This window comes from Capsicum annuum, chromosome 9 (genome assembly GCF_002878395.1).
Source record: "Capsicum annuum cultivar UCD-10X-F1 chromosome 9, UCD10Xv1.1, whole genome shotgun sequence".
Taxonomy (NCBI): domain Eukaryota; kingdom Viridiplantae; phylum Streptophyta; class Magnoliopsida; order Solanales; family Solanaceae; genus Capsicum; species Capsicum annuum.
Genome location: NC_061119.1, coordinates 7817934 through 7843456, shown reverse-complemented (window position 1 = coordinate 7843456; position 25523 = coordinate 7817934). Strand labels below are relative to the sequence as shown.

At 32.5% G+C, this 25523-nt stretch overlaps 1 protein-coding gene and 2 long non-coding RNA genes across 3 annotated transcripts; all 3 read left to right on the top strand.

Moving 5' to 3' along the window:
• Window positions 1-8903: 8903 nt before the first annotated feature.
• On the top strand, window positions 8904-17630 carry LOC107843089 (ethylene-insensitive protein 2). The gene is made up of 8 exons (XM_016687260.2): window positions 8904-9148; window positions 10166-10861; window positions 11476-11562; window positions 11654-11764; window positions 11890-12102; window positions 13534-13719; window positions 13815-16514; window positions 16979-17630. Exons 2-8 carry the CDS (start codon window positions 10610-10612, stop codon window positions 17375-17377), a joined length of 3948 nt encoding a protein of 1315 aa, XP_016542746.2. The 5' UTR covers window positions 8904-9148; window positions 10166-10609; the 3' UTR covers window positions 17378-17630.
• Window positions 17631-19835: 2205 nt separating this feature from the next.
• LOC124886999 lies at window positions 19836-21943 on the top strand. Its single transcript, XR_007044408.1, has 2 exons — window positions 19836-20008; window positions 21615-21943. It is a non-coding gene; the product is annotated as an uncharacterized LOC124886999 (long non-coding RNA).
• A 1010-nt stretch (window positions 21944-22953) lies between these two features.
• LOC107843090 lies at window positions 22954-25139 on the top strand. Its single transcript, XR_001666253.2, has 2 exons — window positions 22954-23577; window positions 24834-25139. It is a non-coding gene; the product is annotated as an uncharacterized LOC107843090 (long non-coding RNA).
• Window positions 25140-25523: the final 384 nt, after the last annotated feature.

Below are 25523 nucleotides of genomic sequence, written 5' to 3'. Positions count from 1 at the left end.
TTAACATATTCCATAGTTACAATACCACCGAGAACAAAATTAGTCAAAGAAACTCGAATAGTTTTCCAAGAGTCAGGTAGAGTATTAAGAAGCCAAAGTCCCTGAATTTCTTCATCGAACTTTACACCCATTCCGGACAGCTGGTCAAGGACACCCTGAAAATCATTTATATGATCAGAAATAGGACTGCCCTCTTTATACCTAACATTCATCAATTGCTTAAGCAAGAACAACTTGTTATTGCCAGTCTTCAAAGCATCAAATGTCTCGAACTTGTCCCACAAACTTCTAGCCTGTGTCTAGTTCACAATATGATTTCTAACATTATCTTCAACTCATTGTCTGATATAGCCACAAACCTGTAAGTGCTCAAATTTCCAATCCTCATCTGTCATGGATTCGGGTTTAGTAGATGCAAACACAGGTAGATGCATTTTTTCTTGACAGATAGAAGATCTTTCATCTTGTCTTTCCAAATATGATAGTTACTACCATTTAAACACACCATCTTGCTCATATTTGCCTCCATCATTCAAATCGACAATCAACAACAACCAACGCTTTGATACCACTTGTTAGGAAAGACGGGCACACAATCAAAGAACCCGACAAAGTAGCAGGGGAAAATACCCAAGACTAAACTTTTCCTTTCAACTTGAACCAAGAGAAGACAAATAAACCCAAGAAAAATAGAGTACTATACAGCAAACAAATCAACCAAATGAAACAAGATAAGAATAAAGTCAATCACACGAGACACAAGATTTACATGGAAAACCCTTCAGTGTGAAGAGTAAAAAACCACGGGACCAAAACCTCTACTATAATCACCAAAGAGTTACAATATTGTCTTCCAAAATAACCACAAAACAAGTGCCAAACAACAAGAAACAATACATAAACCACAACACCAAACACTAGAGAAATAAAGGAGTGAAAGCACAAAAAATATAGCTACTATTCGGGAATGAAGAACAGGAGCTACAAGCCACCAAATCAAGATCCGTCAGTTCCAAATCAAAGATTGAGATGAGAAAAACAAGCAGTCCAACAATCAGCTCAATCGGACAAGAAACGAAGCGGGAATTACAATTTAAAGTTGACAGCTGTGGCTGAAATTTAGATGCAAAAATCAGCTTTGTTTTTCTCTCTTTGGCTACTGAAAACTCTCTTTTTGTGATGGTGAATAAGACCTAAAAAGATCAATATATATGCCCTATAGTAATGGGCCTATGGAGAAAAGTGGGTTGGTCTAAATTGGACTTCATTTTATCCACATAGGAAGGGACAAAGACCCATGACCTAACAATTTACCACTTCACCGAGTTTAAAGTTTGATGAATGTATTTGGAAAATATGTGTTCGGGCATAGTATTTGGAAAATACATTTTACCTTTAGAAGTTCACAAAAATTAAAATTTAGCCCAAATACTATTATTTTCTAGTATTTGGGAATTTAGATTATTTGTCAAAAATATTTGACCAAACACTATCTGTCAAATTTTTAATCAAAAATTACTTAGAAAAATCTATCGCCAAATGGATCCTAATAATGTTAGGAGTCTTTTTAAGAATTAAAAACAAAATTATTTCTAAAGTTAAATATATTTTTTGGCCGAATTAACAATTAGGCTCTGCAATGGTGGAACTAGAAATGGCATACTATTAAATAATCTTCTGTAAACTTTTCTTTCTCTTATGAAATTATTTTCTATCTTCAAATAAAGAAATAAACTTCAAATTGATTAATCGTCATCTTTAATATTTAAAAGGGAAAGACAAGTAATGAAAAATAATTCTTTGTCTAAATAAAAAAGTAAAAATAATATAAATTAAACGGATATTTTCTTACAAAGAGGAAAAGAAATTGAAAGAGAATTTATCTTTTAATTCAGAGTGAAGCATCTAGTATCCTTAAACTATGATCAAATTTGCTACAGTGCACTTTAACTTTACGGGATCCTATTACATCTAAACACAATATTAGCGTATTTTTGTCACCCTTTTGTATTGACGTGACACCTTTGGTCAACTTTTTTAGCTGTCATAACACCTTTGACGTGAGCCTCGTTTTATGTAATAAAAGTGTCATGTCAGCACAAAAGGATGACAAAATTCGCTAAAATTAAGTCCAAGGGAGTAATAAAACATTTCTGAAGTTGGAGTGTGTCGTAGCAACTTTGAGCATAATTCGAAGGGGTACTGGATGGCTTCTCTTTTTAACACACATAGATTTTAATAAGGTAGGACAACTGAGCATTCGGTCAGTTTGGTTTGATTTGTAAAATTCTATTCGGTTTTTTATTTGATGAAAATATTAATTAAAATTGAACGGATAAGGTTTTGCTTCAGTTCAATTATTAGGTTTCAATTTTTCTATTTAAGAGTAAACTTGAACTTTGAAATATTGATGATTTGATATGTTATATGAACAATCAAGTCGATTTTACATCATCAAAAAAGGCAAAAAAGTTTTAGAAGGAAGTCTTAGGAGGAGCCTAAACAATCATTTGTTGTGGCCACTCGTAATTTAGCCTTCAGTGACGGATTTAGAAATTTTATTACGAAGTTTAAAAAATAAAAATATAAATTCACATTTAGGGAGTTCAAAAAAATAAAAATATGAATGTGTGAATAAACCAATAAAATACAATTTCAAGAAAAGTACTCTACAGTCAATGAATACAAAAAGTTAATTTTGCCACAAAGTTCAAACTAAAGAGTAATTTGAAAAATAGACTCGTTGGCTATTTAAAAATTTTTCCACAAAAACTTTAGTTTTAATTTCAAGAGTATTTGGAAGGAGAAGAAGGGAAAAAGGTTTTGGATGAAGTACGATTCACAATTAATAAATGTACACATATACATTATCTCTAATCTATATACACATTATAATTTTTTGTCGAGGGGGTTCAGGTGAACCTCCTAGCTTCCTCCTAGGTTCGCCCCTGATTGTTGTGTGTATCAGATTATGAGGTGAGAATAGCGACGGCGTACAACTGACTCCTCAAGAATGGCGTGCAGATGACTCTGCAAGATTCATGTTGTTGGACGGTGATGGTGTGTAGATGACTCCTCAGGCCACCTGATGGTATTTCAGATTTTCAAGAGTGGGAGTGAGAGTGAGAGTGCATCATTAGACCTTTGCATGTGGTATTAGGGATTTCAGATTTAGGTTGGGTCATAGTGTAAATATTTGGGCATGTTAGGCTGGATGTACTAACTTATATTGTATTGTCTAAATTTGACTTTCTTGTTAACCAAAACAATTCATTTAAAAATAAAAAAATCGAACTGAATTACCAAAATCGAAATCAGAATAATTTTTTTTAATTCAACTTTTTTTTTAATTGAACCAAAATATATTCGGCCCATAATTTTAACTCGCTTTAATGAATTGAAACCCCTTCTCTTCTTCTTTTCAAGAGCTTTAAGACTCCATCTCTATCTTTTTCTCTCTCTCTTATACATTCACTTTATACTTACTTTAGTGAAGTGAAACTCTCGGGACAATATTCACCGGTCGCCATACATAGTACATAATTAAGCCAACAATAATATTGATAGGACATGAACTATTCGACCTCTTTTATGAAAGAGCCTTACATAATAGGACTTTTCTTTTCAAGATAGTTTAAGATTCCATTCATCCACTTATTCCACCTCTTCTTTTACCTTGTTCGTGCGTCTTTTTCTCGTAGTGTATATAAACTTAAAGAGTAAAGCATCTAGTACCCTCTAAGCTATGATCAAATTTGCTACGACATACTCCAACTTCACCGGGTCCTATTACCTTTCTTAAGTAAATTTTAGCGTATTTTTGTCAACTTTTTTCTGACGTGACATCTTTGACGTGGACAGAGGCGAACTCAGGATTTGAGCTTGACGGGTGCACCTTTATATTTAAACATAGTAATTGATAGTGTCAAAGTTCGACATATAGTTCTTTGAAAACTTAATATTATTAAATGTCATTAATTTGGTTTAATATGAAAAAAGAGTGTTATTTACCGATATTATTAAATGTCATTAATTTGGTTTAATATGACAAAAGAGTGTTATTTACCGTACTTGAATTCGATGCACTTTTATATTTTCAACAATAATAGAGAGTTTTTGAAAAATAGAAAATCTGGGAGATTTGTTTGCTAAATGGTTGCTACAAGAAAACGCTGGATTTAAGCCTTCAAACTTTAAATTGCTAGTTTTTAAATAAAAAATAAGTCAATGATTAAAAAACAAAAGTAAAATAAACATTATATGTAAGATAGAGGGAATTTACCTTTTGAAATTGAAGGAGAGCTTGTATTTTTGGAATAAAATTAAAAATACAATAATGCTGCAGCAAATTGTACTTGGAAAAAGGAGCAATAAAACAATTGTAGTTGGATGGGTTTCGAACCCAAGTCCTTCACACAAAAAATAGATTTTATGCTACAAGTTCAACCACTACACCAACACAATCAATTGTCATTGAGAGTGCACAGCATATATTTATTTAAATTTACTGGTATATATACAGATATACAACCTATATGTACATAGTTTTTCTCGAGGCTAGCGGGTGCATGTGCACCCCCTACTCTATACGTAGGTCCGCCTCTGAACGTGGGACCTATTTTTATGTAATAAAGCTGTCGCGTCAGCACAAAAGGGTGATAAAAATATGTTAAAATTGAGTTCAAGGGGGTAATAGGACCCAATGAAACTGGAGTGTGTCGTAGCAACTTTTGTCATAATTCGAGGAGGTACTAAATGCTTATCTCTAAATTTAATAATGTAATATAAATGAATTATTTTTGGTTTAATCCAGGAAAAAACTATCACCTTTAAAATTATATTTTATTAGATATTTGTCTCAGAAATTTGTTAGTAGAACATTATATTTATTTGTTTGATGAGATGCATATTATACAATTATTATTAATATAGATAAGTTATGTCGATAAAAAAAGGTCTAGATCATATAGGTTATTAACGTAGATACTTTTTATTTGGTTAATAGAAATTCGAACGATATTGATAAAGACAAAAAACTTACACGTATAAAGAACAAAATTGTAATAAAAATACTAACTTGATTTAGAAAATTTTATTTCGATAGCAACAAATCAAAAGGTAAATAGTTTTTTCTAGAACATTATATTCAGAATACTATTTATATAAAATTTCACAATTATTTTGTTTCTTTTATATTATTTAGTGTTCACAGGGTTTTAAAATTTTGACACACCAGACGCTCATCATTTTGATAGGCCTTAAAATAGCCAGCCTAATCCAATCTTATCTAGTTTGTAAGTCGGATCATAAATTTATAAATTTTAAATTTTAAATTTTTATATAGAAACGCTAACATAAGTATTTACAAGATAATATAATATGGTATCGTTGTTTGTTAATTAACATGTAAAATAATCGTAATAATACTCATTAAGTACTAATTTGAGAATTTTCATGTTGGTTTGGTGATTTCAGCATAACTGTAAGTTGCATATGTATCTTTTTTATTTGTTTATGGTCAATATAAATTTGATGATTTTTAATTCAAGTTAAGATTTAATTGTATGACTTCAATGAAATCTCTATCATAATCTAAAGATATTTTAGGTAAAACATTTAAGAGAAATAATTTTGTTGGATATAAAATTTTTGCAAAACTAAATAATTTTTTTACATTGCTAACATATTAGTAACAAATATTACTTGAATAAAGTAGAGACATTAGTAAAATAGTAAGGAAATATTAATATTGCTAATACTAGTAAAATAGTACAGGGAGCGCTTCCCCCGAATGGGTCATACGCGATGCGAATTCGAATTATTCAGACTCCAATGCGGATATCGGACACTAGATAGAAAACAAAAAAAAAAGAACTTGAAGAAGTATTGACATCTCCCATTATAAAATTTTAGATAGACTTTTTTTTTTAAAAAAAAAAGATTTCACTATACTAAAATTAGATTGTCCTTTTTTATTTGTCACTTTTAGTATAACAATAAAAACTTTTTTTCTCCATGTTTTACCTTTAATATTAATTATTTATTCTCAAGATCTAAAAGTAAATATCAATTAACATAGATATTGTGATAAAATATTTTTGTCAATTATATTCTTAAGAAACCTATAAACTCGTAAATGAAAAATAAACTATATTTAGATGGTTGTTACGTATTGTTTCATGGTGTATTCTTTTGTATTGTATTCTATTGTATAGTATTATACTATATTATTTTAATAAATACAACGTTTAGATAGATTCTATCATTTTCCGTCATTGCATAGTCTCACATATCGATAGTTTGAAGGATAATCAACAAGTAACATAAATATAGGGTACAACTACTATTAAAAAATAGAGTAAAGAATAACATAAAGTTCTTTAATAATAAATAAAGGCAAAACAAGAAAAAATATAAGATAACAATGCGATTACATAGAATTAATCGTTACACACTTAGAACAGAGAAGAGGGCCGCTGCAAAGTTAAAATCAATTCTTATTTCTTCTTTCTTCTTTTTTGAAAACCTAATGTGAGGGGACCACTGGGATGTCGGCAATTAAATCATTTTTCTTCATCAACCATGAAATTTTTAATAGTCGACTAGTAATGAAATTAACGTTACAACATAACAGAATTTAAAATAACAACTAAAACAGACATTTTATTTAAATTAACAACACAACATAATACAATGAGAAACCATCATTCAAACAAGCTGATGAACAAAAATAGTATAACCAAAAAAAAAAAAATAATCATACAAAACATAACGAAGAAGAGAACAAAATCAAAACAAGAAAATCATAAGAATGAAATTTCAAAGAAAAAAAATAATAAACACAACAATAACAACAATATCTTCAGTATAATTTCATAAAATGAGATCTAAAAAGAATGAAATTGATGCAGATCTTATCTCTACCTCAAAGATGAGGCAGAGAGACTATTTTCGATAGATAGTTTGTTCTTTTTATAGATCTCCAAATCAAGTAAAACATTATAAATTCAAATAATAGACCTTCGTTCATTTTTACTTGTCCACAATACTAAAATTAGATTGTCTTTTTCAACTTGTCACTTTAAGCATAGCAAAAAAAAAAAAAAAATCCTTCATATTTTACTTTTAACGTTAATTGTTTATTTTCAAGATCTAAAAACAAATACTTTTTATGTCTCGATTTATGTGATGTAGTTTCAGTTGACATCGATTTTTTTTTTTTTTTTTAAGTTGTCGTCTATAAAAAGTCCTAATTATTTGTGTAGTTATAAATCATTTCACGGAGAAATGAGTATTTAAAGTTAAATTGTTAAGTACTAAATATAAAGATGTGTCATTCTTTTGGGGATTGACTAAAAAAGAAATTTAATTATATAAAATGGTATAGAAGGAGTGTCAATTAATGTAGATATTTGTGATAAAATATTTATGTCAATCATTTTCTTAAGAGACGTACATAGTCGTAAGTGAAAAATAAACTATGTTTAGATGGCAGTTATGTATTGTTTTATAGTGTATTGTATTTTATCATATTTCGTTGTATAATATTGCATTATATTATTTTAATAATTACGACATTGAGATAGATTGTGTCGTGTTTCATCGTACATGATGTCACACATGGACAATTTGAAGGATAATCTACAAGAAAAGTAAAGTACACGGTAAAGCTACTAATAAAAAGGTAGAGTAAATAATAAAATAAATTTCTTAAATAATAAATAAAAACAAAATAAAAAAAAATATATAAAATAACAATGTGATTGCATAAAATCAACCGTTACACACCTAGAACAGAAAAAAGGTCAATAGGAAATTAAAATTAATTCTTCTTTTTTTTCCCTCAAAAACCTAATGTGAGGGGCCCCACTGAATTGTCTACAATTAAATCATTTTCCTTCATCGACTATGAAGCTTGTAACTGTTACCTAATGATGAAATTAACGTTACAACACAATAGAATTTAAATAACAACCAAAATAGACATTGTATCTAAATTAACAATAAAACACAATACAATGGGTAACCGCCATTCAAACAAGCTGATGAACAGAGACTGTATAACCAAAGATAAAGCAACCACACTGAACATAACGAAGAAGAGAACTGCCACAAAATCGAAAAGAACCATGAAAGAAATTTCAAAAAGAAAAGATAACAAACACAACAATAACAACGTACTCGGTGTAATCTCATAAAATAGAGCCTGAAGGGATACAATATGCATTGACCTCACTCTTGATCTTGAAGCAGAAAAATTATTTCTGATAGACCTTGACTCAAAGAAGAAAGAGAATAAACACAATAACAACAACATACTCGGTGTAATCTCATAAAACAGAGCATGAATGGATAGAGTATGCGCTTACCTCACTTTTGCTTCAGAGATAAGATAGAAAAGTTATTTTTGATAGATCTCGATTCAAAGAAGAAAGATAATAAACACAACAACAACAACATACTTAGTGTAATTTTGTAAAACAGAGCCTAAGGGGATACACCATGCGTTGACATCACTTCTGCTTTTGAAGCAGAAAAATTATTTCTGATAAACCTCGAGTTAAAAAAAAAAGATAATAAATATATTAACAATATACTTAATGTAATCTCGTAAAATAGAGCTTTGAAGGGATAAAATATGCGTACAAGATAAAGAAATTATTTCTGATAGCAGCCCTCAACTCAAAGAAAACGATAATAAAGAAGAAAATCGAAATATCTTTTAGACCACTTTTCTCCCTCTCTTTCCTTCAATACCTTTTGGACTCACATTAGTGAAGTGAAACCCCCTCAACTTTTTTCTCTCTTCAAGATAGCTTTAAGACCCCACCCACCCCCCTTAATCCAACCCTTCCATCAACCCTTTTTCCCACAATATATAAATACAATAATATATATAAATATATATCTATATCTATACATATATATATATGTATATATAAATATATATATATATATATATATATATATGTTTCTCTTTCTACAGTAGTCACAGCTCACACACCATAACTCCCCATCTCTCTTAAGGATATGTTTTATGTACAGGTTCTTTAAAAGCTTTTGATCTGAACTCTGAGCACTTATATACATATATACACACATATTTATAGAGAAGAAGAAGGAAGAAAAACCCCTCCAAAAAAGGAAGGTACTATATATACATATATATAAATGGAAAACCCTAAAGCCACTTGTGTAAAGTTTTTTTTTTTTTTTTTTATGTTGTTGATTTTTTGTTTTTAAGTTATGGGTATGTTTAGTTTTATGTATAAAGATTATCTGTGTTGGAATCTTGAAAAAAAGATTTGGTCTTGATAGGTTAAGGTTTGTGTCAGATCCAATGAAGTTGGTATTGAGTTTTTAGTTTGTTGTTTTGATTTCTTGTATTGAGTTGTGTTGAAAAAGTTGGAAAAAGTGTTGTTTATGAGATTTTGGTTGAAGGGGTTTTGGAAAAATTTGATCTTGAAAAAATTTTGATGTCTTTTTTTTGGTTTTGTGTAATGAATGAAGATCTGGATGGTTGGAGAGGTGAAGTTGTTTCATTTGGAGTTGGTCCTGTTTTATTGAAAAGATAGTAGTAGTATTGCTTTTGAAGTCAAAATTGAATCTTTTTGTTTTTGTTTTTTTAGTTTTGGTTGTTGTTGTGTGTTAATTTTATTTTTGAACTTGTAACAATGTCAAAATGTAGGATATTTTTGTTTAAACAATGATGTTCAGCTTTAGATGCCAGGTTGTAACATGGGGGTTATACTGAGTGTTTTTACATTTGCGTCCATTCTTTTTTGGCAAGTTGACTTTTGTTTACTTCTTATGAAGTTCTTTATTATGAAATATATGAGTAATGGTTGGTTAGTTTCATGGTCTGTGATATCCGTGAAGGTATTCTTTTGCCATATTTTTGTGATCCGTGTTTCTCGCGCTTCATGTCACTGTGATGTATTGATGATATATTGGGTTGTGGAAGATCCAATTTTACTCTGTTCGCTAGTTTATTCACTTCAGCATTTTTGTCGTCTAACTGGTATTAGCGATTATATTGTTTGAATTCGCTAAGAGTGCTTTATCCAGCTGTTTCGAGTGTTTGATAGTCATAGTTGGCTAGTTTTTTCTGTAACTACAAATGCTGGACATTTGACTGAAAGTTTTGGTGTTTAACTCAATTCAGAAATAGGCAATCGGCAATCGGTTTGTTGGCATATGGAAAGGAGTTAATGCCGTGTATTGTTTGGAGTTGGCGGATTTAGCAAGAATATCATTATATTAAGGCGCAGTTCTCAAATTTCTTATATGAAGTTGGTTGATTTTAGCAACTTTAAAAGAGTCTCATTGTAATAAAGTTCGCTGGTCAACTTTTTCATGTCCATTGCTCTTGGGTGCAAACTTGCTCTTAATTCTCCAGAGATAACAAAGAGGTTTCGGTATCCAGTTTTACCTGTGCTACATTGAGCTACAGTGAACAGTTGCAGCTGCTACATAGAAAAACTGTGTGGTCGTAGCTTCGCTGGTTGGATTTTAATATTGAGCTTGTTCATGTCAAGCAGGTTGCTTAGTAATGTTTTAGTGCTAGTTGACTGCGATCTCTGGGCTTGGTAACTATTTAAATCAAATTATGGAATCGAAGACTCTGACTATAAATTATAGGCAGCCCAGCATGCTTCAACGGGTACTTTCTGCTTCTGTGCCAATGCTGCTGATTGCAGTTGGTTATGTTGATCCTGGGAAATGGGCTTCTATGGTTGATGGAGGAGCCCGATTTGGGTTTGATTTGATCATGATAGTACTGTTGTTCAATTTTGCTGCCATTCTGTGCCAGTATCTGTCTGCTTGTATAGCCTTGGTTACAGACCGAGATCTTGCGCAGGTATTGTTCTTTCTTTCAAATTTATCTTTTGATTGCAGTATCTAAGTCGTGTGGATCTTAGTGAAGTAGAACATGCATGGATGTTGGTTTTCCTGCTCGTGTATGTTTCATCTAGAAAACCCATAACACGAATAGAGCAGTGTTAAAACATGATCAAGGATTGCGTCTTGTATGGGCATCTAGTATTTTTTTTTTTGACAAATTTGGAGCCCCTTCATAGGTCCTTAACCCACCGGGAATATTTTACAGCTGATATCAGAAGCTATATGTACAGTGGAATACTTGTGTGAAAAAGATAATTTCATGATAACAAGCTTCACCCTGCGCTAGTATCTTATTAGTTGGCTAACAATATTGAGTGGGGAGTACTGGAATGAGCACGTGAGTTGACCAGTTTTTAAGTCATTCCTTTGGCAGCTCTAGCTATTCAGTTTATCCTCCAATATTTCAACACAGTGGTTAAGAAGTATGCATGTAACAAAACTTGCATTGTCGTTCACCTTTTATTTTAAATTTGGGAGAGTTGAAGTAACATCTTCTGCTTAACTCATTAGTTTTGTATTTTGTGTAACCGTTGAAGTATAATAACTCTGTTGTCCTTGATGGTGTCAAAGATTTGCAGTGGAGAATATGACAAAGTTACATGCATATTCCTAGGAATTCAAGCGGAGGTTTCGATGATTGCTTTGGACCTCACAATGGTACTTTCACTATTTCATTTTCTGTACACTTTGGCTTCTGAGATTACGGCCTTTTCTAGTGCATCAACTTACAACTATTCGATTCTGATAGGTTTTGGGCACTGCACATGGGCTTAATGTTGTGTTTGGATTTGACCTGTTTAGCTGTGTTTTCCTGACTGCAACTGGTGCCATTTTGTTTCCGCTGCTTGCTTCTCTCTTCGTAAGTCTTACGACTAACTATCCTTGTGGACTTTCTGTTATTGACATCTTTAATTATCTGTGATTCTTGTCTTGTAGTTCTAGTCTCTCGTATAAATGATAATGATTTCAAACTACTATGTCTAGGACAATGGCAGTGCGAAATTCTTATGTATTGGCTGGGCAAGCTCTGTACTGCTCTCTTATGTTTTTGGAGTGGTCATAAGTCAACCTGAAACTCCCTTCTCCATCGGTGGGATGCTGAATAAGTTCAGCGGAGAGAGTGCGTTTGCATTGATGAGTCTTCTTGGAGCAAGTATTATGCCTCACAATTTTTACCTCCATTCTTCTATTGTACAGGTGTCCTTTCTCTCTCTCTCTCTCTCTCTCTCTCTCTCTCTCTCTCTATGTGTGTGTGTGTGTGTGTGTATGCATAAAACTAATCTGCACTTGCAGAATGGGGGTGCCCATTGTTGTGTGCCAGTGGCATACTTACACATCTGTCACTTATAAAACAGTCTGTAACTGGACTTCAATTGTTAAGCTAACTTTTGCTAATGCGAGATTGATCCCTGATAAATCTTTTACACAACAAACTTTAGAACGCTATCCCGTGAGTAAAGAATTTGGCATGTATGATTTGTTTACTGATGTTGAGCGTGTGAATTCTATATTTGCTTCTATCCCGTGGTTGTTAGTTATATGATTCCTAAAGTTACTGATCATCCTTGGGATTTAAGATGGCTGGACCATGCCATTTAATTGATCACATCTCAGATCCTTAGGTTGATTCTTTGAAGAGATAAATCTGTTGAAGCAATCCGTGTTTCTGGAGCCTCTATTGTTGTTAAGATTTTCATGCTAGTTATCATTATTCTTATAGTGGGTGAGATTATTTCTTCAGGAAAACGGATACCAAAACTACAATAGAAAGAGTGTTTTCTCCCTTTCCCCCTTTTAGGTTGGGCGGTGGAAGTGTGAAGGTTATAGAGCATGTCGGAAATGACCTTGTGTTGCCTTTTCTTTTCCATCTGTACCGAATCTATCTATATTATTTGTGTTTAGGTCAGAGCCGTAAGATCCAATATTCGCAGGGCAAGGGTACATAGGCATGATTCCAACAGTCTAAAAGTTGTTGCTTGGAATCTTCAAAAATTTTGTCGGGTGTGTATCAGATCCTTCAAAAGTAGTGCATTTTTGAAGGATCTGACACGGGTACGGTATAATTTTCAGAGAGTCCAGTCAACATAGTCTAAAATTGTGAAATATCTGCCTAGAGCTAAGTTGCGTGGACTTTTCACTTTCGGTGCCACACCTGTGTTGGATTCTCCAAAATACACTACTTTTCGAGAATCCAACACACACCCATTGACATTTGTTTAGAGTCCCAGAGCTGTAAGATGCAATATTAACAGGGAAAGGGTACATAAGTATGATTCCAACAGTTTAAAAGTGTGAAATATGTTCAGACATGCTCAATGACGTGTATTCAACATCCCTTATGAAAAAAAAATGATGCGTCTTTGACATTGCCGGTGCATATGGTTTTCTTGGTGCAGCCAAAATATTGCCATGTTTGTGATGCATTTGTTTTCGGATATAGAGATGATATATCTTTAGAACTTTCCATGTTTCATGTTATTGTATGGTTTCCATTAGTCTCTGTAATTATACAACTTAGAAATAATTTTCAACTCCACAGCATTTTGATTTTTTGTCTCCTTGCTTCTTGTGTTGGCGAGTTCAATACTAGACTCTCGTGTTTACCTCTATATAAATTCTTTTTTGCAGCAAGGTAAGGAATCAACAAAACTTTCCAAGGGAGCTCTGTGCCAGGACCATTTTTTTGCCATTGTTTTCATATTCAGTGGCATTTTCCTCGTCAACTATGCCATGATGAATTTAGCAGCCAATGTGTCTTACAGTACCGGCCTTTTGTTGCTGACATTTCAGGACACATTGTCATTGCTCGATCAGGTTAAATTCAAACAGTGAAAGATAGTTCTGAGCTATATCTAAGCTAGGGCCTTTGGTAACTAGAGATGTTAACGATTTTCTTGAATGATTGACAGGTGTTCAGAAGCTCAGTAGCACCATTCACGATAATGCTTGTTACATTTATTTCCAATCAAGTTACGCCACTAACTTGGGATCTTGGTAGACAATCAGTTGTGCATGATTTATTTGGAATGGACATCCCAGGCTGGCTTCATCATGTGACGATCCGAGTTATTTCTATTGTCCCAGCCCTTTATTGTGTATGGAATTCAGGAGCTGAAGGCTTATATCAGTTATTAATATTCACACAGGTTGTGGTCGCTCTTGCGCTTCCATCTTCAGTCATACCCCTGTTCAGAGTTGCTTCTTCCAGATCAATTATGGGTATCCACAAAATTTCTCAGTTAATGGAGTTCTTATCTCTAGGCACATTTATCGGCTTACTTGGCCTAAAGATGATGTTTGTCATAGAGATGATGTTTGGAAATAGTGATTGGGTTAGCAATTTGAAGTGGAGTATTGGGAGTGGCATTTCTGCTCCATATGTTTTTCTCCTCATTGCCGCCTCTTTATCTCTTTGTCTGATGCTGTGGTTAGCAATTACTCCGTTGAAATCCGCAAGTTCCAGGTTCAATTCTGAGGAATTTCTGGAAACGCCAATGCCTCAGTCATATCCGGAGCGTAATGAACTTGATGCGAGCGATACTACCTTTGGTCTAGAAAGGTCCTCCCAGAATCAAGGAGGTGTATTTCATGTGGAAAAATCCTTGGTAAGACGTACAGATTTATCAACTTCAGAGCCTGATCAAATCTTGCCCGAATCATTGGATTTTGAGAAGGTCCATCATTTGGCTACCATTGATGAGAGCAAATCCGAAACAACATTTTCAGCTCCTGCTGTCAGTGATTCTGTTGTATCTGTATCAGCAGGAGAAACTTCTGCAGTGAAAAGTATTTGTAATGAGGTGTCTGATGTTGAGTCTGTGGATACCAGCGTCTTAAATACTGAATCTGCAGATGTTGTAGAGAAGACACTCAGAATTGAAGGGGACGGGGCAAATGACAGGGATGATGGAGATTCGTGGGAGGAGCCTGAAGAGGCAATTAAAGGAGTATCTGACAACACCCAATCCTTTATTTCTGATGGTCCGGGGTCATACAGGAGTCTTAGTGGAAAACCAGAGGACGCGGGGAGTGGTACGGGAAGTCTATCAAGATTAGCAGGTCTGGGTCGTGCAGCTAGGAGGCAGTTAACGGAAGTTCTAAATGAGTTTTGGGGGCAGTTTTTTGATTACTATGGCATGGCAACACCAGAAGCGAAGTCCAAGAAACTGGATATAATACTTGGTCTGGATTCAAAATTAAGTCCAAAACCTGCCCCTGCATCATTAAAAGCGGAAAGCAGTGCGTATATTCCATCTGGGACTGCAAGGGTACCGGAACCTCTGATCAACTCGAATATGTACTCTCCCAAGCAGCAATTTGCATCAGGCATTTTGGATGCTGGTTCTAGAGTCCCAAAGGAGCCATCTTCGACATCTTCGTTGTGGTCGTCTAGCCAAATGAAATTATTTGATGCATATATGCAAAATTCCAAAAGCAACATACTTGACTCAGGGGAGAGGCGCCATTCCAGTATGCGGATTCCAGCGGCTTCTGCTGGCTATGATCACCAGCCTGCTACTGTGCATGGATATCAGATTACTGCTTACCTTAATCAGCTTGCGAAAGAAAGAGGATCTGATTATTTAAATGGGCAACTGGAGTCACCATCTCCTCGTTCTGTATCATCACTGACGTCAAACTATGCTGAACCAGTTGCTCGTGCTGTGGGTCAAAAACCTCAGAGTGGAGTGAGTAGTCGAGCACCACCTGGTTTTGGAAATGTCCCTGCAGCCCGAAATAATTCCGTGCAGCTCATCAACACTTCTATGGACCTTAGCTCTACTGAAAATGCTGAGAGTGTGTCTGGCTCAGTCAACTCAAAGAAGTACTACAGCTTGCCTGATATCTCAGGACGCTATGTTCCTCGACAAGATTCTTCAGTCTCAGATGGGAGAACTCAATGGTACAATTCCATGGGATATGGACAATCTATCAGTCGATCTACGTACGAACAAGCCTATATGTCTGGTTCACTCCGGGCAGGTGGTGGTCCTCAGTGGTATGATCATTCGCCTAAAGTCTGCAGAGATGCGTTCTCCTTGCAGTACAGCTCCAATTCAGGGACTGGATCCCTGTGGTCTAGACAGCCTTTTGAGCAATTTGGTGTAGCTGGTAAGCCAGATGTTGCTAGCGGCGATCATGGAACTGTGCAGAGTTCACCATCTCAGGAGAGTACATCTACGGTTGACCTGGAAGCTAAGCTGCTTCAATCTTTCAGAAGTTGTATTGTCAAACTTTTGAAACTGGAAGGATCCGAGTGGTTATTTAGGCAAGATGATGGGGCTGATGAGGACCTTATAGATCGGATTGCTGCAAGAGAGAAATTTCTCTATGATGCTGAAACTAGGGAGATAGGTAGATTAACCAACATCGGTGAATCACAGTTCTCTTCCAACAGGAAACCTGGTTCCGCCGCAAAACCTGAAGAGATGGATTACACCAAGTTCTTGGTGATGTCAGTTCCTCACTGCGGAGAAGGCTGTGTTTGGAAAGTCGATCTGATTGTAAGCTTCGGTGTTTGGTGCATACACAGAATTCTCGAACTTTCAGTTATGGAGAGTAGGCCAGAGTTGTGGGGCAAATATACCTATGTTCTCAACCGTCTTCAGGTAAAGCCTCATATCATATCTATCTTTTATTCATTAGTTCTTCTGTTTCATGATTACCATTTCTCATTTTAATGTCACTTCCACTGTTAGTAACTTTTATCCGTCAAGTCGGTAACTTTTCATTTTTCCTAGAAATGAAGCATGCTTTTAGGTGTGTTATCCCACAATCCTTCACGAAAACCCTCTTTAAAGCTTATATCACGTCATTTAAGGTTTAAGTAACTGTCTTTTGTCTTAGATTCATCGTTGGACCTTGTAACGTGCCAAAAAAGACAGTGTAGTGACTATACGAAACCCCTAGGGGTTCACTTGTTTGACATTGTCCGTTCTTGGAACAGTGGGAAAGTGCTCTAATTGAGTTGGTCTCGACACGCAAGAAATGCTCTAACATTATGTGCTATCTGCTCCAATCCCTGTAGATTGCTAGTATAAATTTATCTGATGAATCATTTTACCAACTTCAGGGCATAATTGATCTGGCATTTTCGAAGCCCCGTACTCCAACGAGCCATTGTTTTTGTCTTCAAATTCCAGTTGGCCGCCAGCCAAAGTCAAGTCCCCCTCCGATTTCAAATGGAAGCTTGCCGCCACAATCAAAACAGGGCCGAGGAAAATGCACGACTGCAGCATTGCTCTTAGATATGATCAAAGATGTGGAGACAGCAATTTCCTGTCGAAAGGGAAGAACAGGTACTGCAGCAGGAGACGTAGCCTTTCCTAAAGGGAAAGAAAACTTGGCATCCGTCCTCAAGCGCTATAAGCGTCGTCTATCCAATAAGCCAGTAGGAAACCAGGAGGCAGGCGGAGCTGCTGCACCACGCAAAACAACGCTGTCGGCCTCATCAGCTCCTTTCATCTTGTAACGCTCTTTCACAGTTGCTATGAATTCTCCCCCCCCCCCCCCCCTTCCCCTCCCCTCCCCTGCACCTCCTTTGTATTCTCTCATGTGTATTTGAATCTTTGCAGCTTATTCCCCACCCTACCCCAACCCCACCCCACCCTTTGTACCTCAAATCTGTATACATAGGATAAAATGTTGTAAACGAGGTTAATGTAAAACTGCAATGGTGAAATGAAACGGGATAAAAGGCGGGAAAAAAGATGTTATTAGGAAAATTTACAGTTTTCTCTCTTTTTTCTTTCTTTCCATAGTGTCATGTTGATTTTCGGGGTCGTTTGGTATGCCGGATGGAATAAGTAGGGATGTTTCATGGGATTATTTTAGCCCACCGTCCGAATGAGATTAATTCCACCTTTTTAGTACAATGATGGGATAAAATATCATATCAAACATGGGATACAGTTAATGTTATCGACTTCCTCCAGGGGCCTTAAGATGAAGAAATGACCAAATACTGGAAGTGGAGTAGTAGCTCCATACTTTATTTCGGGATTATTTTTCTTATTTGGTGTAACAACTATCCCCTTAGTGAGTTACTTTTAATTTCAAAAGCTTGTTGTATATGACTTATTATTTTCCTTTGAGCCGGGAGTTTATTGAAAACAACCTTTGAGGTAACATAGGGTAAGGTCTGCGTACACATGACTATTTTACCGTATTTTTCTTGAGCCGGGAGTTCATTGAAAATAACCTTTGAGGTAACATAGGGTAAGGTTTGCGCACGCTCGATTATTTTACTGTATTTTTCTTGAGTCGGGATTTATTGAAAATAACCTTTGAGGTAGTACCCTCGACCATTTTCAAATCTCACTTTGTAGGACTGCGCTGATATCTCCTTGTTGTAGTACTAGTAGTTTTGTATATTATTACTACCTTTTTATGTGGTTGAACTTTAGTTGTAGCAAATTAAGTTTGCTAAGTTACAACTTTACTATCTTTACCTCTTTTTGTGGTGGGACTATTAGTTTAGTGGAGATGCTAGAGGAAAATTACTTCTTTTGGTTTCTCATTTAGTGTTTGGTGTTTTGTGTTCAAATTGAATCTCGGACGAATTTTCGCCATGCAAGATCATTTAAAGGGAAAACACTTCCTAACAAGATTTTCATTATACCTAAAGCTCTAACTCAACAACAATAGACCCAATGTATTCCCACAAAGTGAGGTCTGGGAAGGGTAAAATCTATGCAGTCCATACCAGTACCTCTGAAGAAGTAGAGAGGTTGTTTCCGATAGACCCTCGGCTCAGGCTAGAGAATAGTACACAAGGTCGTAGTGAAAAATGAAGCAGGACAGATGACATACCTAAAGCTCTAATTCAAGATCCATAATTAAGGTGAAAAAGGGATTTTATCTATCCCACTATAATTTGTATTGATTGGAGTAACTAGTAAAGTTGATGTCATGTGATCAGGAGGTTACGTGTTCAAACCTTGAAAATAACTTCGACAAAAATGCAAAACAAGGCTGCATACAATACACCCTTGTGGTGGAGCCCTTCTCAAAACCCTGTATAAAGCCGGAGCTTTAGTGTATCGGGCTGCCCTTTGATTGTTAATGGAGAATTACAATGGGGGACCTCTTACAATAGTACTTCTCTCTAGAGGCGGATACACCTTATGGATAGGGAATTCATTCGAACTTCTTCGATGAAAAATTATACTATTTATATATGATTAAAATTATTTTTTTATGTATACATAGCTGATGTCGAATCCCCTTCGGCTTGTTCGTGTGCTTACTTCTTTTTATTCTGAACCTCCTTAATAAAAATCCTGACTTCGCCACTGCTTCTCTCCATTCTATTTATGTGGCATAGTTTGTACAACATTTGTCTAACTAAGACTTTTAAAAATTGTGATTTAATATACCATAATAATTGTATAACGATAAAAATTTCTCATTAAATTAAAATGAAAAGTATATAATTATTTTCAAATTCAATAAATTTTCTCGAAATGACTCAAAAAATAAAATATAAAAAAATTATCACATAAATTGCAATAAAAGGAGAATAAACGTTAAAGGAAATGAATGTGAAAAGAGTGGAACAAGGACATCCATATTCCAATAAAGATTTCTTTATCTTTATAGCTTTAGTTGAAATTATTGTGATCATTATTATGGGTTAAATGAAATTTAATAATTTATACTATTTTTTATTGAATTTATCCTGTATATATAAAATTTATTTTGAAATCAGTAATTCATAAATTTAAAATTTTATATTCCCTCTGTCTATACTCTTATAGTTTTAGAAAAAATTTAACCATTAAATTTTCGCTACTTAGAACACGAAATATTAGTTAGACCATGATTGATGAAAGAGATGAAATAAGAATACATTAACTAGTGAGGTCCCAGTTAATTAATTTATATGATTAAATGAAAAAGTAAACATATCATAGTCCAACATCACACTTATAGAATTAAAGTTGTTGCCTATTTCATTTTTTTTCTTCTTTCTATTGCATTATATATCACTCTCCATTTTTCCTTTGTTTCTATAAAGCTTCTATTATTTGCTTCGCAAATTCTACTTGTTTATGTGAGTTTTGTTGACCATAAAGATTCACAAGAAGTTTTTATATACAAGGTATGTATTTCTATATTTATTATTTATAAAAATATCATCTTCGTAATATCGATCTTTTAATATCATTTAGCACCTATGATCAGTGGCGGATCTACCCTTTCCTTTGCCGAGACGTTCATTCGAACCCCCTTCGACGAAAAATTATGCTATATATACATGATTAAAATTATATTTTATGTACATATATATTAGATGTTGAACCCCTTCGATTAGTTCGTTTGTTCACTTATAAACCTCTTAGTGAATATCCTAACTCCGCGAATGCCTATGATCTAATTAAAATATAGAAATTTATTACTGATTCAATTTGAATGCTTATGCATGATTGGAGAAGCAAGCAATTCATTTTTATTTATTTTCTTATATATTAAGGTTCCTGTTTATCATTTGATTTTCTTATTAAAAAGACTCGAACACTGAATAATTAAAATTATTGAAGTCTACACATAAAGTGAATCTGTATAATATTCTTTGTTTCAAAATTAATGAACGTAAAATTTAAATAAATTAATTATTGATTAACATATTCAAAAATGTTTATGAATAGTATTATTTCATGATTTTATTTTTATGTATATATAAAAATAAATGGTGATAGCAATTGACACTACTGGTTGGTGATGACATTTGTGTGGAGGTGGTTGTTGGTGATCATCAATAATTGTGGTTATATATACATATACACATAATAGAAGTTGTAGTTACGTTTTTATTTGTACATTATACTAAAAAGAAAAATTAAATAATATCATAACTTATATATATATATATATATATATATATATATATATATATATATTTTTATAAAAAAATAATCGGATACATCCATAAATCCATAAATTTCGATACATAATTTTAATTATGTACTTGATCTAGTTAACGCATTATATATCTCGATCAAATATTTTTAAAATGGATGAATCTCAATAATCAAAATTATGTATCTCAACTTCAGAATTATGTATTCGGATGCTAATTATGTATCTGAGCAAAAATGGAGTTATTAACTGTTACATTCTTAAGTTCAAAATTATGTATCTCAACTTCAAAATGATGTATCCGAATGCTAATTGTGTATCCGAAAATTGCAAAATAAGAAATTATTTATAATTTAGCAAAGAGTAGAGATAGAGAGTAATTAGCGGTAAACTTGTTAGGATTTCTGTAAGTTTTACTAGTAAAAATAGATGTCTAATGATATTAGTTCAGTTTGAAAAATGAATGGATAACGTATCCAATTCTATGAATGGATAACGTATCCAATTCTATCTATTTTATTCTTAGAATTCAATATTATTCATTAATTAATGAAAATATTAAATTTATTATATTCAAAGAATAATATGATAAAATTACCTTTATAATTTACTATTTCTTAACTTGTATGTCAAGTCAATAATGAATAATTAGTGATGGACGAAGTAAAAGTTATTGATAATCTTAATTAATGATGATAATAGATAGTCGATGTAGTTAGTAGTAATGTCAACCAAAGGTAAAAGTAATTGTTAATTAGTAGAAAACAAAACAATATCACATAAAATAGAACGAAGAAAATATATAAATTAAATAAATTAATTGATTTTTTTTTTTTTTGTCAATGCAGGAAGCTGAGATAAATATATAGAAGATGTATGTAATAGTGATTTCATTGCCTTTGATTATATTGGTATTGATAGTAGCCATTGTTTGTTACATGTGTGGAAGATCAAGGGGTTGCTGCTGATTATTCACTTCAAAATACTTTATTATGTCTCTCTTATTCGGCGAAGCTAAAAATCTGTATACGAATTTAGCTGAATTTAATAATTTTTGTTTAAATAGTATATTGTATTAATAACTTTATTATAGATGTATTAATTATATAATTCAATTATTTAACTTTGAAACATTGTTATAAAATTCAGAATCTATAAAGTTGAATTTTATGTTTCATTTATGCTCCTCCAAGTTTTGCTAAATATAGGGTAAAAGAGAAAAAGAATGAGATCTATGTACTCAAAGTGTTTGTCTAAGAATATTGACAAAGATCAAATAAGTAATTTTTAAATTAAATTTGACATTTTTTTTTTTTGCAATTTACTATATTTTTAATATAATTTTTAAATATTTAAATTTTAGTTTAATATATTGAGTGGTGCACTCTAATTTAAATTTAATAATCAATCAAATAACTTTTGATAAGCGAAAAATATTATATTAATTGAAATATCCAGAGTAACATTACATCTTCTTGTATCATGTTTCTTAATTCTATTTTGGTAAAAATGAAAGTACTTCCTTATTACTCCCTCACTTTGTTTCAATTTATGTCATTCGATCAAATTGAGTTACGAAATTTAACAGTTGAATTCGATGTAGATTAGATACAAAACTCATTAACTATTAAGGTCTCAATTTTTGATAGACGAAACACAATGGAGTGTGATTCGATGGTTGATATTTCACCCTTGACCTTTAAGAGATTGTAAGGTTTTCTTCGATAAATCTCTCTATTTGAAATTAATTAATCGAGTTAATAAATTTATATGCAGCGGTTGGATATAATGGGGACAGGGAAAGGGAGAGGTAGACCAAAAAAGTATTGAGAAGAGGTGATTAGACATGATATGACATATCTTCAGCTTACTAACGACATGACCTTAGATAGGAGGATCTGAAGATCGCAAATAACAATAAAAGATTAATAAGTAGTCGAGCGTTGTCTTAATATTAGCCTTTTCTTATAATCTTTAGCTTGGTGGTAGTCTCAAGTACCGTGTTTATAGTAAGATTCGCTTGGTCTCTATTACTATCTGTTGTTTATTATATTTAAGTGGGCATATCTTGTTAGATGTTATGGTTTTATATATATATTCCACACTACTTTCATATTAGTTTTTATATTTTTTCTTGGTTTTTTGAAAACTGTTTTGTTACCTCCAAGAGGTAGAAGTAAGGTTTGCAATTTTGCATACACTTTATTCTTTCAGTTTTAGATCATATTTGTTGGATTTCACGAAATCTATTGTTATTGTAATAAATTGAGGAAAGTATCTAGTACCTCATGAAGTATGACAAAATTTGCTACGACATACTCTAACTTCAGGTAGGTCCTATTACCTTTCTGAACTAAATTTTAGTATATTTTTATCAAACTTTTTTAGTTGACGTAACATCTTTGACGTGAATCCTATTTTATGTAATAAAAGTGCTACATCAGCCTAACAGGGTGACAAAATATACTAAAATTTGAGTTTAAAAAGATAATAAATCACCTATTAAAATGTATCGTAACAAAGTTGATCATAGTTTGAGAGTACACAATTCTTATTATCTCTTAATAAATTTATATATTGTGGTCTAAAATGATACACACGTAGAAAGTTGATGTCTTTTTCATTATTTATTGTTTTTCTATTGCATTATTATTATTATATCACTCTCCTTTGCCTCTTTCTTTCCACAAAACTTTAGCTTCTAAAGAAAGCTTTAGCTTCTAAAACTCTTCTTCTTCCTTTTCTGTTTATGTAAGTTTTAGCTTTGTTTTGTTGACAACAAAAATCCATAAGAAGTTTTTGCTAGACAAGGTATGTATTTCTATCTTATTGACTATTAATCTAATTTTATTTTTGTGTGTGATTTGAATTATTGATTTACGTAATTGAAATTTGAAAATAATCATTTAGATTTATGATAAAATTTAGAAATTTATTATTGATTCAATTTGAGAAGCAAATAATCCATTTCTTTATTTTATTTTAGACATAGTTACTGAGTGGTGGTTGGTAATGATGATCAATAATTGGTAATGGTTGTGTGGGGATATGAATGAAGTAGAGGCAAAAGATTTAGAAGAGTAATAAATCTTTTTTCTAATTTGATGTTGTATTTTATTTGTCTTTTTTTCATTAATTAAGAAGAGATATATATATATTTTTTTATATTTTACCTTTGCATTAATTATTTTTTTTAAAATTAAAATATAAATAATATTTAATAGAGGTATTCTGGTAAATTAGTCATGTTATTTATTATTTTTTTAATCAATGTACCACCTCAATTTGAGACGGGTAATTTGAGACGAAGAAAATAGTTAATTACTTTTATTTAAATAAATTTGATCTATTCCACTCAAATATGTGATTGGAAAAAAAGAAGAAGAGCAAACCTATTTAATAGATCAAGATCCAGATGATTCTAATTCAAATTTTCTTAAGTGAAAATGAAATTAGAAATTATTTATACAATCTCAATTATTTATATAAATTGAACTCGTTTGCTACAGGAACTTGTACCTTCAATGGTTGTTAGGTACGCAGGATAGAGGTGAAATATGTTAGGATTAAATTCGAGATTAGATTTATACTATATTAAATAAATTTAAGTCATCAATCAAGTGCAAAGAATAAATTTAAACATCACCTTATTCTATTAAATTCGAGATTATTTTATTCACCTTTCAGATGGAATAAATTATTTTCAAAATTATAGTATCGTAGCAAATTATAAGTTAGATTTTACAAGAGTTTTGGCTTATAAGTTTGTACACCCCTGGTCCATGTGGTATATTTCTTTTTTTTTTTTTTTCTTTTTGAGATTTAAATTATATAAATTTGATCTATATTAATTTTATAATATTTTTTCTTCGTATTGACGGGAGAAGATCACTTTTTTGAATATTTGAATTTAAAGTTTAAAATATTCAGTTATATAATACAATTTACCTTCAAAAAGTAATCAATTAATTATAAAAAGAGAAAGATGCCATATAAATTAAGAGTAAATAAAATAATTAAATATATCAATAAATTTGTTGATAAATTTATTTTTTATGTCAATGCAGGAGGCTGAAGAGAAATAGACGATGGACGTATTAGTGATTTCATTGCCTTTGGTTATATTGGTATTAGTAGTAGCCATTGTGTGTTTTATGTGTGGAAAATGCTGTTGATTATTCACTCTAAAAAAAAAAAAAGGTGAATTTAGAATTTTAAATTAGTAGGTTCCTGGTATGTAATAATAATTAAAAAAATAATTTTAAATTTGTGGATTTTTGGTATGTAATAATGATAAAAAAGACAATCCTCATCAGGGATCGTTTCCATGTTTATGGGGTAACATAAGCAATATGAGGGTCCTTTTTACGCTATCAAGTCAGTCTTCAGTATGTATATGAATTTTAATCTAAAAAATTTTATCGATTTTTTCTATTTTTTAATATATTTATGAAATTTATGATAGCAGATGGGGATTTTCGACGGCGATCTCACCCAACACCTGTAGATCCGTCCCTATTTAAAAATGCCTAAGTGTGCCTTTTTTTGAACTTTTTGGAGCTAAAAGTCTAGATACGAATTTGATTGTATTTAAGAAATTTTGCTTAAATAATATATTTGTATTAATATTATGGACTGTGTACATCTTACCTTCAGACTCCACTATGTGGAAATATACTGGGTTTGTTGTTGTTGTATTAATAAATTTATTACATATTGGATTAAAGTATTTGGCTATTTACATTAAATAAATCAAT